General features: G+C 37.8%; 1 protein-coding gene across 7 annotated transcripts in view; it reads right to left on the bottom strand.

Moving 5' to 3' along the window:
• ARHGEF9 (Cdc42 guanine nucleotide exchange factor (GEF) 9) overlaps positions 1 to 14824 on the bottom strand; it is a 204287-nt gene that overhangs the window by 23053 nt on the left and 166410 nt on the right. For all 7 annotated transcript variants that reach the window (XM_005882609.2, XM_005882611.2, XM_014530266.1 and 4 more), the window contains one exon: positions 11623 to 11691. In XM_005882609.2, the coding sequence (XP_005882671.1) occupies positions 11623 to 11691 (69 nt within the window). The remainder of the gene's footprint in view (positions 1 to 11622; positions 11692 to 14824) is intronic.

The following is a 14824-nucleotide window of genomic DNA, read 5'->3' as shown; positions in this document are numbered from 1 at the left end:
CTCTGCCTGAGGCTACCCAGCAGGAGCTATGGAGAGATCTGCAGATTCCTCTTCTTTGTTTGGGGTTTGGTGGTGCCAAGATGAGGCCCAGCTGTAAAGCAATGCAAGCTGCTGTGGAGCCTTGGGCCTTCTTTTGGAAGTTCTGAATCTCTCTGACCCAGCTGCAGTTTGTTAGGTAATTTTCAGATTGCAAAGGGCCTTGCCTTTCATATGCAAAAGCCTCTGCACACAGCTTGGGTGGGGCGGGATCTCAGGGGATCAACAGGGTGGAGCAAGCAGCTATGGCTGCTCCTCAGTCCTACCCTAAGAGGCCCCGTGTCTCAGTGTCCTGGTAATCGCTGCAAGCACCTCTGAGAGAAAGCCGCCCTCGAGCTCCGACAGATGCCAGACAGTCCAGTTTCTCCCCGTATGAGTCTGGGTCCCCAGAGACTCACCCGGAACTGGAGTTCAGAGCAGTCGGGAGCTTGTGTCTCCCTCCCGATTGAAAAACACAGCCGAGTCCTCAGTTGCCAGCCCTTTCCGCATGCACCTCCGTACCTCTGCACTCTACTTCCACACCTCCTCTGAGTCTCAGTGTGCTTTTCTCTTTCCTTCTAGTTGTAGAATTTCCACTCAGCCCCTCCTCCTGTGGTTCTGGATTATGACTATTTTGTCTTTTAGTTGTATTTTTGAAGTGGTTGTGTGAGGCAGCAATTTCCGGTGACCTATGCCAAGAATTTCCACTCAGCCAGCCCTCCTGTGGTTCTGGATTATGACTATTTTGTCTTTTAGTTGTATTTTTGAAGTGGTTGTGTGAGGCAGCAATTTCCGGTGTTTACCTATGCCACCATCTTGGTTTCCCTACTGCATGTTTCTTTTTTATTAGTGTAGATTATGATTTCTTGATAAGAATTCTTAGGGTTCTTTCTATATAAAATCATGTTATTTTCAAACAGAGGCAATTTTACTTCTGTCTTTCTGACTTTTATTTCTTTTTCTTGCCTAATTGCTCTGGCTAGGACATCCCACACTATGTTGAATAGAAGTGGTGAGAGTTGGCACCCTTTTCATGTTCCCGGTCTTAGAGGAAAATCTTGAACCATTCATTATTTGGTATAATGTTATTAGCAGTGGACTTGTTTTGCAAGTCATAGATTATGTTGAGGTATGTTACTTATATATTCAATTTATTGAGAAATTTTATCACAAAAATGCTTTTTATGCATCTATTGAGATGATTATATAATTTTTACTTTTCATTCTGTGAATGTGGTATATCGTATTTGTTGATTTTCATATGTTGAACCATCCTTCCATCCTAGAGATGAATCCCACCTGATGATGGTGCATAATCCTTTTACTGTGCTGTTATTTTTGGCTTGCTAGTATTCTGTTGAGAATTTATGCATCTATATTTATCAGGGATATTGGGATGCATTGTTTTGTACTGTCTTTATTTTATTTGAATGGATGTCTATTCAAGTCCTTTGCCCAATTTTCAATAGGATGATTTGTGGGTTTTGTTTTTTTAAAAGGTTTTTGCTACTTAGTAGTATGAGTTCCTTATATATTTTGGATATCAATCCTTTATCATATATGTAATTTGTAAATATTCTTTCCCATTCCATAGGCTGCCTTTTCATTTTGTTGGTTTTTAATTTTATGTAGTTCCACTTGTTTATCTTTTGCTTTTGTTGCTTGTGCTTTATCTTTCATATCCAAAAATGCATTGCCAACACCCATATCAAGAAGCTTTTTTCCTATGTTTTCTTATAGAAATTTGATGGTTTCATATGTTATATTTGTCTTTAATACATTTTGAGTTAATGTTTGTGAGTAGTGTAAGATAGGGTTCTATTTTAATTCTGCCATGTGAATATCCAATTTTCCCAGAACCATTTTGAAGAGACTGTTCTTCTTAGTTGATGATTCTTGGCTCCCTTATCAAATATTTAGTTGACTCTATATGCATGTGTTTATCTCTGGGCTCCAGATTCTTTTCCATTAGTCTATGTAACTGTATTTTTCCCAGTACAATACCAATGATTACTATAGCACTGTAATATAATTTGAAGTCAGGAAGTGTAATGGTTCAGGCTTTGTTCCTTCTCAGGATTACTTTGCCTATTCAAAGTCTTTTATGGTTCCATATGAATTTCAGGATTGATTATTCCTTTTTCTGTTAAAAATGGCATTGGAAACTTGGTAGGAAATGTATAAAGTCTATAGATGGCTTTGGGTTGTACAAACATTTTAACAATATTAATTCTTCCAATCCAGGAACACAGGATATCTTCCATTTTTTGTCTTCTTCAATTTTTTTAACAAATGTCTTAGACTTTTCAGTGTATAATCTTTCACCTCCATCATTAGATATATTCCTAAGTATTTTTTTTATTTTTCATACTATTGTAAATGATTTTTTTCCAGATAATTCATTGTTGAAATATAAAATGTTACTGAGTTTTGTACGTTGATACCGAAACCTTACCACATTCATTAATTAGCTTTATTAGTTTTTTGGTGGTGCTGCTAGGATTTTCTATATATAAAATCTTGTCATATGCAAAACGAGTTTACTTCTTCCTTTGTGATTCAGATGCTTTTTACTTCCTTTTCTTGGCTGATTCCTCTGACTAGAATCCAGTACTATGTTGAAGAGAAGTAGTGAGTGTGAGCACCATTTTGTTGCTCCTGGTCTTAGAAAAATAGCTTTCAAACTTTCATCATTGACTATGATGTTAGCTGTGGGCTTGTCATATATGGTCTTCATTAGGTCAATGTGTGTTCCTTCTATAACTAGTTTGTTGAGAGTTTTTAACATAAAAATATATAGAATTTTCCAAATGCTTTTGCACCTCTTGAGATAATTACATGATTTTTATCTTTCTTTCTATTAATGTAGTATATCATATTTATTATTTGCATAGATTGAACCATTTTTTGCATCCTGGAATAAATGCCACATGATGATGGTGTATGATCCTTTTGAATTTTGTTTGCTATTATTTTGTTGATAATTTTGCATCTATATTTATCAGGGATATTGGCCTGCACTGTATTGTAATGTCTTTAAGTGGCTCTGGTGTCAGGGTAATGCTGGCCTTGTAAAATAAATTTTGAAATGTTCCCTCCTCTTCAAGTCTTTGAAAGAGTTTGAAAAGGACTGATGTCAATTCTTCTTTAAATGTTTCATAGAATTCACCAGTGACACCATCTGATCCCAGGCTTTTCTTGGTTGGAAGGCTTTTTTTATTTGTTACTGATTCAATGTTATTACTCATTATTGGTGTGTTCAGCATCCTTTTTTATGCTCATTAAATTTATTGGGCTGACATTGGTTAATAAGATAATATAGGTTTCAAGTGTACATTTCCATGATTCATTGTGTACCCACCAGCCAAAATCAAATCATCTTCTGTCACCATATATTTGACCCCTTTTACCCTTACTACCCCCACACTTCCCTTTCTTCTGGTAATGACCATACTGTTGTCACTGTCTATGAGTTTTTTGTTCATTTGTTTTTCTTGTTCATCTGTTGCTTTCTGTTTTATATCTCACATGAGTGAAATCATGGTTCTTAACTTTTTCTGTCTGACATATTTCACTTTGCATGATATACTCAAGGTCTTTAGTTCCCTGATTTAGTTTTGATACATTGCATATTTCCTGAAATTTATCTATTTATTCCACATTATCCAATTTGTCACTGTATAGTTGTCACAGTATTCTCTTATAATTATTTTATTTCTGTGATATCATTTGTACTATCTTCTGTTTAATTTCGGATTTTATCTGAATCTTATCTTTCTTCCTTAATCTATCTAAAGTTTTGTCAGTTGTCTTTTTTTTAAAAAAAGCCATCTCTTAATTGCATCAGTATTTTCTATTGTTGTTAAGTCCCTATCTCATTTTTTTTCTTCTCTGATCCTTATTTCATGATTTTTTTTTTCCTGCTAAATTTGGGCTTATGTTTTTCCTTGTTTCTCTGTTCCCTTAGGTGAAAAGTCTGGTTGTTTATTTGAAATATTTCTGTTTTTCAGTGTAGGCATTTATGCCTATAAACATCCCTCCCAAAACTGTTTTTCTTATATTCCTTACCTCTTGGTATATTGTGTTTCCATTTTCATTCATTTTGTATTTTTGTATTTCTTCTTTGACCCATTAGCTATTCATTCATGTGTTGTTTAATTTCCACATCTTTGTGAATTTTCCAGCTTTTCTCCTGTTACTGATTTCTAGTCTCATATCACTTTGGTTGGAAAAGATATTTGATATGATTTCAGTCTTCTTAAATTTGCTGAATTGTTTTATGATGTAACATATGCTGTCCTGGAGAATGTCGCATGTATGCTTGAGAGAAACAGGAAATCTTCTGCTGTTGGATGGAATGTTCTTTAGGTTCATGTAGTCTAAATATATTATTAGTACAATATTCTCAATCATTTTTGTCTTTTTGTCTCAGTAATCTATCAATTGCTGAAGTGGGGTATTAAAATACCCTACTATTATTATATCACTGTCTGCTTCTTCCTACAGATGTTAGTATTTCCTTAATATTTTTAGGTGCTCCAATCTTGAGCACATATACATTTGCAACTGTTATGTCCTCTTGAGGAATTACACTTTTATCATCATATAATGACCTATGTCTCTTGTGACAGTTTTTGACTTATTGCCTATTTCTCTGATATAAGTATAACTACCCTTGCTCTCTTTTGGTTTACAATTGCATGGAATATCTTTTTCTATATCTTCACTTTAAGTCTATGTGTGTTTTCAAAGGAGAACTTATTCTTTTGTAGGCAGTATACAGTTGTGTCTAGTTTTATATTTTTATCCATTCAGCCACTCTATGTGTATTGATAGGAGAATTTTACCCATTTACATTTAAAGTAATTATTAATAGGTAAGGCATTATTATTCCCATCTAAATTACTTTCTGTCTGTCTTATAGTTCCTTTGTTCATTTCTTCCTCTTTTGCTACTTCCCTATATGAATTGATAATTTTCCATAGTGGTATTCTTTTCTCTTTTGTGAATCTACTGTAGGTACTTGCTTAGTGGTTATAATGAGGCTATCATAAAAAAATCTCATAGTTGCAATAGTCCATTTTAAGCTGATAAATCAACTTTGACCACATACAAAAATTCTACCCCTTTACTTCACTCTACATTTTATGTTTTTGATGTCACAGTTTACATCTTTTTATTGATATCTATTAACACATAGTTTTACCTATAGTTATGTTAATCCTTTTGTCTCTTATCCAATACTAGGGGCCCGGTGCACGAAATTCGTGCAGGGGGGGGTCCCCTCAGCCTGACATACACCCTCTGTCACATTTTGGGACCCTGGCCGCTCCTAGCCTAGGTGCGGGCCTACAGGCTCAGGGTGGACTGGCTCCCGAGGATGCCTGTCCCAGAGACAAAGGCCTTTTGGTGCCAGCACGTGTGCAAGCAACCGCGGAGTGAGAACCTCTGCCGGCACCTGCGCGCGTGCACCCACTGTGTGGGAGTTTCCCTGGCATCTGTGCGTGCCGTCCTGACTCCGGTGACACAGGGGAAGTACCTGCTCTGCCCCCGGCTGCCCGGTGCCTGTGTATGCAAATTAACCCGCCATTTTTGTTGGGTTAATTTGCATATCCACTCCTCATTGGCTGGTGGGCGTGGCTTGTGGGCACCGCAGAGGGACAGTTAATTTGCATGTTTCTCTTTTATTAATGTAGACTAGAGGCCCAGTGCACAAAATTTGTGTATGGGGAGTGCCCTCAGCTCAGCCTGCACCCTCTCACAATCTGGGACCGCTGGCTCCTAACTGCTCACCTGCCTGCCTGCCTGATCACCCCTTATTGCCCCCCCGCCAACCTGGTCGCCCTCAACTGCCCCCCACCAGCCTGGTTTCTGCAGAGAATCTGATAATAGCCTTATGTGGGTTCCCTTGTATGCAAGGATTTTTTTCCTCTTGCTAATTTTAACCTTCTCCCTTTGTATCTGATTTTTGACAGCTTTATTATAATGTGTCTTGGAGGAGATCATTTTGGGTTGACATTGTTTGGAAACCAATAAGCCTCATGAACCTACTCAGAATTGGGAAGATCTCATCCATTATTTCTTTAAGTACGCTTTTTGCCCATTTCCCTTCATCTCCTCTACTTAAGGGACACTAATATTTTATAGATTGTTTCCCTTAATTTTATCCCACAATTTGCATAGGCTTATTTCACTCTTTATCATTCTTTTGTTTGTTTTCTTGGTTCTACTATGATTGCAAATGACCTGCCTTTGACTTCACAGATTCTTTCTTCTGCGTGATCAACTCTGTTGTTGATATTCTCTATTTAAATTTTCGTTTCATTCATTGTATTCTTCAGATCTATAATTTCTGGGTTTTTTTTAATTTTTTCATTCTCTGCTAAAATATATTGTTTTGCTCATGAATTGTTTCCTTGAATGTATTGAATTGGCTCTCTGTGTTTTCTCAAATCTCACTGAGCTTCCTTAAAACAACTATTTTGAATTCTTTATTCGGTAAATTGCAGATCTCCATGTTTTGGGGGCTCCATATCTTTGGGGGTCAGTTTGTAGAAAATATTGTGTTTCTTTAGAGATGAAACATTTCCTTGATTTTCACATTCCTTGCAGTCTGGCATCACTGTCTTTACATTTAAAGAAGTAGTTGTGCATTGTTTGGTGTGGCTCAGTTGATTGGGCATTGTCCCATGCACCAAAAGGTTGCCAGACTGATTCCCAGTGAGAGCACATGCCAGGATAGTGGGTTTGATCCCACTAAGGGGCAGGCAGGAGGCAGCTGATCAATGTTTCACCCTTGCATCAATGTTTATTTCTTTTTCCCTTTCCCTTCCTCTCTCTCTAAAAATAAAATCAATAAAAAATATTGTTTAAATAAGGAAGAAGAAGTAATGATCTCCCTCAGTCTTTATTGACTGGATTCTTCTATGCATCCAATAATGAATTTTATTTTTCTCCAGCAGTGATCTGGAGCTTCTCTGATGGACTCCTAGACTCAAAAAAAAAATCACTCTCATCTGTGGATCTTTGACAAAATCAGTGTTCTTTAGGGGGAGAACAGAAGCAAACTATTCTGCCATTTTAATGACATTCTCTGTCCGATTTCAAAGGTGGTGTCAGAAATATGAGGGTATGGGATGCCAATAAACAATATGGACATATTAGGGAGGGAATGTTGGGAATGCTCATTTGAAATTTTTAATTAAATTTTTTTTTATTTTGAGATCATTATAAATTTGCATGTAGTTGTAGAGAAAATACATAGGTATGCTTTGTACCCTTTATTCAGTTTCTCTAATAACATTTTGCAAAACTATTCTACATAATAAAAGCCTAATATGCTAAGTGTCCAGTCGTCCAGTCATCCGTTCAACCAATCAAAGTGTAATATGCTAATGATATGCTAAGGCTGCTCTACCGCTTGCTATGGCATGCACTGACTACCAGGGGGCAGACGATCCGACCAGTAGGTTAGCTTGCTGCTGGGGTCCAGCAGATTGGAACTGAGTTAGATGGACCAGACACACCTTGGAGCCCTCCCGCAGTCCCGCCCCAGCTGGCCAACCTCCTGCATCCTTCCCTGGCCCTGATCGTTCACCGGTGAAGTCCCTTGGCCAGGCCTGCACCCTCTCACAATCCAGGACTCTTTGGGGGGATGTCAGAGAGCCGGTTTCAGCCCCATCTTGTAGGCCAGGCCGAGGGACCCCACTGGTGCACATGTGCACCAGGCCTCTAGTAGTACAATAATACAGCCAAGATATTACCATTTTTATAGAACATGGTCAAGAGATAGAACATTTCTATCATCACAAGGATCACTCTTGCTACTCTTTTGTAACCACACTCATTTCTCTCCTGACCCCACCCCTTTATTATTCCCTGGCAACCACTAATCTATTCCCCATTTATAAATTACATTAAAACATTGTATAAATGGAGTCATACAATATGCAACCCTTAGCAATTGGCTTTTCTCACTTACTAGTAGCATAATTCCTTTGAGATTCACCGAAGTTGTAGCATGTACTTGTATCTGGCTCCTTTTTACTGATGAGTAATATTTCATGGTATGAATGTACCATAGCTTGCTTAATTTTCACCCAATGAAGGACATCTGAATTGTTTCCAGCTTGCGCTATTATGAACAAAGCTTCTATGAACATTTGATTTATGTGGAAATAAGTCTTGAATTCTCTGGAATAAATGCTCAAGAGTGTAATTGCTGGCTCATATGGTAATTGTATGTTTCATGTCTTAAGAAAGTGCCAAACTATTTTCCAGAGTGGCTGTACCATTATATATTCTCACCAGCAAGGTATAAATGGCTCAATTTTTCTGCATCTTTGCCAGCATTTGATGGTGTTACTATTTTTTATTTCTGCATTTCTAATAGATATGTAGTAATATCTCATTATGGTTTTAATTCACATTTCTCCAATAATTAATGATATTGAACATTGTTTAATTTTTAAATGGTATCCATATATCCTCTTCAGTGAAATATGTTTATATATTGCCTATTTTCTAGTTGGAATAAGTAGTTTTTTAATGTTGAGTTTTGAAAGTTCTTTATATATTCTAGATACTAGTGTTTCATCAGATATGTAGTTTGCAGATATTTTTTCCTAGCCTGTAACTTGTTTTTTCATCCTTTTCACATGGTCTGTCACAGAGAAAATTTTTCTATTTTGACGAGTGTATTTTATCAATTTTCTAGTTTGTAATTCAAGATTTTGGTGTCAAGTCTAAGAACTTCTCTGTATAGCCCTAGATACGCAGAGAAGATTTTCTCCAATCAATCCTAAAATTTTGTAGTTTTAAATTTAAGTGCATTATCAATTTTGAGTTAATTTTTATAGGGTACAAGTTTAGTTTGAAGCCCTTCTTTTAATTTTTGCCCTATGGAATTTCAATTGTTTCAGCACCATTTATTGAAAAGGCTATCCTTCCTCCAGTGAATTGCTTTAGCACTTCTGTCAAAATTCAGTGATATAAATTTGTGTAGGTCTATTTCTGTGTTCTCTATTATGTTCAACTGAGCTAATATCTCTATCTTTATGCCAACACTACACTGTTATGGTTACTATAGCTATATAAATTAGTGTTGAAATCAGGAGAGACTGATTACTCCAACTTTTTTCTTACTTTTCAAGATTATTTTAGTTATTATAGTGTACTCATTTGATTCTCAACTGGTCCCAAAACCTCTGAAAATCGGGGCTATACTCAGGGCCCTAGGGAGTTCTATAATGATAGACTGAAATAGTCTGATGGGTCAGGAAGTAGCATACAGCTCTTAAGAAGTTAAAACCAGGGCAGTATGAAAGACAAATGTAAAATGAAAAGGCCTTCCTTAGAGCTAGGCTGTCCTCCACAACAGTTGACTGAGTTGATAAAGTCCCATGGCATTACAGATGGGGTTGCAAAGGGAAACTAGAATAATTACCTATCCAATTACATTACATTAGAGAAATCTTAACAACAATTCTTTCACATCACTTTCAGGAAGGGTTCATTGGAATGGTAAGGAAGCTAGACTTCATTGGTATCTATAAGGACTCCCTTGCTCTTCCCATGTATATTATGTAACTAATATTACTAAGTTTGACAACTACTTCCACATGTATAGTACCTTTGAGTCACAAAATATATGAGTCACCACAGCCCTGGACTAGAAGAGTCTTGAAGACTAGAAGTAGAAATAAGAGAAGTGATTTGTAGGAATTCTGGGACATTTGAAACTAGATACGTTTCTTTGAAGTCTTTAAGATTGCTATTACAGGTAGAAAGCTGTTCAGGTGAACCTGTGTTTAGATATTGGGACACAAGAGAGGACCTGAAGGGTATAGGTTGAGACTAGACAGGTGGGTAAGAAAACTAACACAAAAGCTTGGTATGACTGAGCAGGACTGTTTTCTGGTTGCTTGATTTGTGGATTTTCCTAAGCTTTAAGGATTAACAGTCACAAAACCAGCCAGTCTCAGATAAGCTTCAGGGAACCTGGGCTAAGGTAATGGGGTACCATCCCATCACAAATGTCAGTATGGTGAGGACAGTGAAGGAAATCAGAGTGAGAGAAGCTCAGGAACTAAGAGCCTACAGGAGACAGATGCAGGCTACTAGGACAGTAGCCCCTTTGTAGCCTGAGGACTCTCCACCTGCCTAGGGCTCTTTTCTGTTCATATCTCCATCTAAAGAAGGGGCATATTCCCTCACAGGATTCTCCTATTCATACAGATCATATCTTTACTTACAGTAACTCCAGATTGCTTTCTAATATTATACCTCACTTTTCATCCCCAAGAGGTTAAGAGTGGTTGCCTTTAATTCTTTATCTAAAGAGAATCACATTTGCATGATGAGGGAAAGAGGGTCTCCCAAGGGCAAAAAGCAGTAAGCAGTTAAAGGGACTGTCATGTCTAGATAGAGGGGCTCCAACTAGGTACACTGCTTAATTGGAAATCAGATATACACAGGTACTCAGCTTACTCAATGAAAAACAGTGTCATTAACAGTAATTAGGAGTGCTTTATGTGACTGCTGGAATTTTAGGCAACTTGAATCTGATCATTTTCTACAGTGACTCATTCTGAGCAATAGTCCACTGAGAAAGCAGAAGGAGTGACCTGGGGAAACTGAGGTCTAAGATTGCCTACCCCTGGGGACAATAACAGTGGTTATCAGTAACAGAAACATTTGTTGGTAACTGAGGTAAGACGAAAAAAGTCAGCTGTTCTTCCTCAAAATGGAAAATCATTAGACCCCTTAGGTGGAGAAGAGAGAGAAGGGGACTTACAGTCAAGCTGACTTATGTTCAGAGTCACTTAACCCAGAAGATCCTCAGTTTCCTCATCTACAAAACAGGGCTAACAATGCCTACCTTGTTAGGGGTGCCATAAAGATGAAATGAAAGAAATTATGTAAAATGACTGGGATTGAATAGGCTCTCAAATAAACAGAGGGTAGTTCCTTTCCTTTGTTTAACTAAGCATTTTAATTTTGTCTAGTTCATAAAAATGAGAAAATAGGGCTTCATTTCATATTCAAATTTATTTTCAATGTATTTTTCTTTTGTAAATACTTCATAGTTCAGAGAAAGAGACAATGAATATCTGAATCTTCTAGATTCAGTTTGAAGTTCTTCATTCTGATTTGGGATCTTGATTTACCAAATATCTCCAAAACAATGAAAGAAAATTCTGCACATTTCCCTTACACTTATAAATAAATCCTACACATTTTCTATTGCCCAGCCATCTCTAAATTGTTAGTAAAGTTTAGTTTCTCGCTCTCCCTCGTTTATTTAAGTAAAAATAAACATAACAAGAGGCTCTATTTTTTTCCTGTACTCGATGAGCTATCTCTGGACATAAGTACCTTATACTATTCATTCCTCAGACTTAAACCTTTAAGAACATTTTCTATGTACAGGGACACATAGGAATCCAGAAACTTTCCACCCCCCTCAAGTGAACTTCTACATGGAAAAAAGCCTAGGAATATGAAAACACATAGCCTATGGCTTTCCATTCTCACAAAGAGAGTGAATGGTGGGGTGGGTGTGGGATGGGGTGGGGTAGGAGGAGTGTTGGTAACATGCAGCTTTACCTTTTTGTTTAGAGACTTTTCTCACAGTCATTGCAGCCTGCCTCTTCTGATTTTCAGAAATTTCAAAGCCTAGAAAAAGAAAAACATATTATTTTGTTAAAGAAACATTGACCTTTCTTAAATGTAAAAATTAGTATGTTCCTGGAAGAGTAATTTTGGCAAGACATATAAAAAGTCTTTATTTTAAAATTTTACTTATTGATTTGAGAAAGAGAGGAAGAAAGAGAGATACAGAAAGAGAAACACTGATTTCTTGTTCCACTTATTTATGCATTCATTGGTTGATTCTTATATGTGCCTTGACTGGGGATCGAACCAGCAACCCTGGCATATTGGGACAACACTGACCAACTGAGCTCCCCGACCAGGGCCTCAAAAGTCCACAAGGTATCACCATAGGAGTCTGATTTCACTTTTTTTGCATGTTTATATCAAGTTTTTCCAGCACCATTTTTAAAGAAACCATCCTTTCCTAACTTTGTAGTCTTGGCACATTTGTTGAAGATATGTTGACTTATATGTGTACATTTATTTCTTGGATTTCTATCCTAGTTCCTTGGTTTATATGCCTGTCTTTATGGCAGTACCATACTGGTTTTTTAAAAAATATTTTTATTGATTTTTAGAGGGAGAGGAAGAGAAAGGGAGAAAGAGGAACATGGATGTGAGAGCAGAACATCAATCATCTTCATCCTGCACCTTCTGCCCTCCCCACAGGGGAATGAGCCTATAACCCCTGAATGTGCCCTGACTGGGAATCAATCTTTTGTTGCATAGGACGATGCCCAAACAACTGAGCCACACCAGCCAGGGCAGTACCATACTATTTTGATTACTGTAGCTTTGGCATATATTTTGAATCAGGAAGTGTGATGCCTTCAGCTCTGTTCTCTCTTAGCTATTACGGGTCTTTTTGGTTTCTACATGAATTTTAGGAGTTTTTTCTATTTCTCAAAAAATATTATTGGACCTAGAGGATGTTATGCTAAGTCAGACAGAGAAAGACAATTACCATATGATTTCACTTATATATGAAATCTAAAGAGCAAAATAAACAAACAAATAAAATAGAAACAGACTAATATAGAGAACAGACTGATAGTTGCCAGAGGGAAGGGGGTTTGGGGGCTGGGTGTAAAGCTGAAGGAATTAAAAAGTACAAATTGGTAGTCACAAAATAGTCATGGGGTTGTAAAGTACAACATAGGGAATATAGTCAATAATACTGTAATAACTATGTACAGTCCCATATGGGTACTTGAAATATTGGGGGGATCACTTTGTAAGTTATATAAATGTCTAACCATTATGCTATACACCTGAAACTAATTATATATATATAAAAGCCTAAGCAATCAGATGACCTGCCAGTAGCTATGACATGCACTGACCACCAGGGGGCAGATGCTCAATGCAGGAGCTGCCCCATGGTGGTCAGTGCATTCCCACAGCGGGAGCGCTGCTCAGCTAACAGACGGGTGCCAGACACCAGGCTTGGGCTTCACAGCTGGCTGGCGAGCACAGCTGTGGCTGCAGGAGCCTTTCCCGCAGACACTCCCCCTGTGCACCCCTCTCCCATCTAGACTGGGACAGGGATTGGGACTGGCATCTGGATTAACTGGGCATGAGCCTGTGGCTGCTTCTCTAGTGCCATGCAAGGTGCAAGGAGCGAGGCTGCCATGACGAGCATAATACCCATAATACCTAGGACAGGCGCGCAAAAGACCACAGAGGAGTGGTAGTGAGCCTACTGAGCAGCAGCGGTGGCAGGCGCAGCAAGGCAGGGATGAGCGGGAGCAGGGCAGCGCTGGGGCTCCTCCCAGGCCACCTGCCGCTTTGTGCACTACTTCCTGTTGTGCTGGATCGACAGGCTGGAGCCCAATGAGCTGGCGGGTAAGGCTGGGCTGCAGCAGCGCAAAGGTCCACTGATTCCTGCAGGCCAGGCCGAGAGACCCCACCAGTGCACGAATCCATGCACTGGTCCTCTAATATAAAATAATATTGAACTTAAACTGTAATTAAAAAATTTAAAAAAGTCATTGGCGTTTCAATAGGTTCACATTGAATCTATAGATAGCTTTGAGAAGAACAGACATTTTAACAATATGAAGTCTTCCAATATGTGAACACAGAAAGGTCTTTCTATTTATTTTTGTTTTTAATTTCTTTCAGCAATATTTTGTAGTTTTTTTTTTGTTTGTTTGTTTTTTTTTTAAATATATTTTATTGATTTTTTACAGAGAGGAAGGGAGAGAGATAGAGAGTTAGAAACATCGATGAGAGAGAAACATCGATCAGCTGCCTCCTGCACATCTCCCACTGGGGATGTGCCCGCAACCCAGGTACATGCCCTTGACCGGAATCGAACCTGGGACCCCTCAGTCCACAAGCCGACGCTCTATCCACTGAGCCAAACCGGTTTCGGCAATATTTTGTAGTTTTAAGTGTAGAAATCTTTCACCTCCTTGGTTAAGTTTATTCCTAACTCATTTTTATGTGATTGTAAGGAGATGGTTTACTAATTTTCTTTTCAGGTAGTTTGTTGTTAGTGTATATAAACACAACTGAATTTTGTATGTTGATTTTGTATCCTACACATTTAATAACTTCATTTATTAGTTGTAAGAGCTTTTTGTGGAGTTTTTAGGATTTTCTATATGTAACATTACATCATATGCAGACAGAAATAATTTTACTTCTTTCTTTCTGATTTGGATGCCTTTTATTTTCATGCCTAATTGCTCTTGATAAAACTACCACTACTATGCTGAATAGAAGTGGTAAAAGTGGGCATCCTGTCTTGTTCCTAATCTTAGAGAAAAGGCTTTCAGTTTCCCCCCTTTGAGTACGATGTTAGCTATGGGCCTTTCATACATGGCCTTTATTATGTTGAGGTAATAAAGGCCATGTATTCTACACTTAGTTTGTTGAGAATTTTATATCATGCAAGAGTGATGATTTTTCTCTATCCAAAGCAATTTAATGATTCAATGTGATCCTATCAAAACTCCAATGGCATTTTTATCGAAATAGAAAGACCACATGTGGAATCACAAAAGACCCATAATATCTAAAACAAAATTGAGAGAGAAGAACAAATCTGGAGGCATCATACTTCTTAGTTCAAAATATATTCAAAGCTACAGTAATTACAGACAGACATGTAAACAAATAGGATAGGATAGATAGTCCAGAAATAAAC

This window comes from Myotis brandtii, unplaced genomic scaffold (genome assembly GCF_000412655.1).
Source record: "Myotis brandtii unplaced genomic scaffold, ASM41265v1 scaffold73, whole genome shotgun sequence".
In the NCBI taxonomy this organism is placed as follows: Eukaryota; Metazoa; Chordata; class Mammalia; order Chiroptera; family Vespertilionidae; genus Myotis; species Myotis brandtii.
The sequence above is the reverse complement of the archived record's forward strand: the minus strand, read 5'-3'. Positions and strand labels throughout refer to the sequence as shown.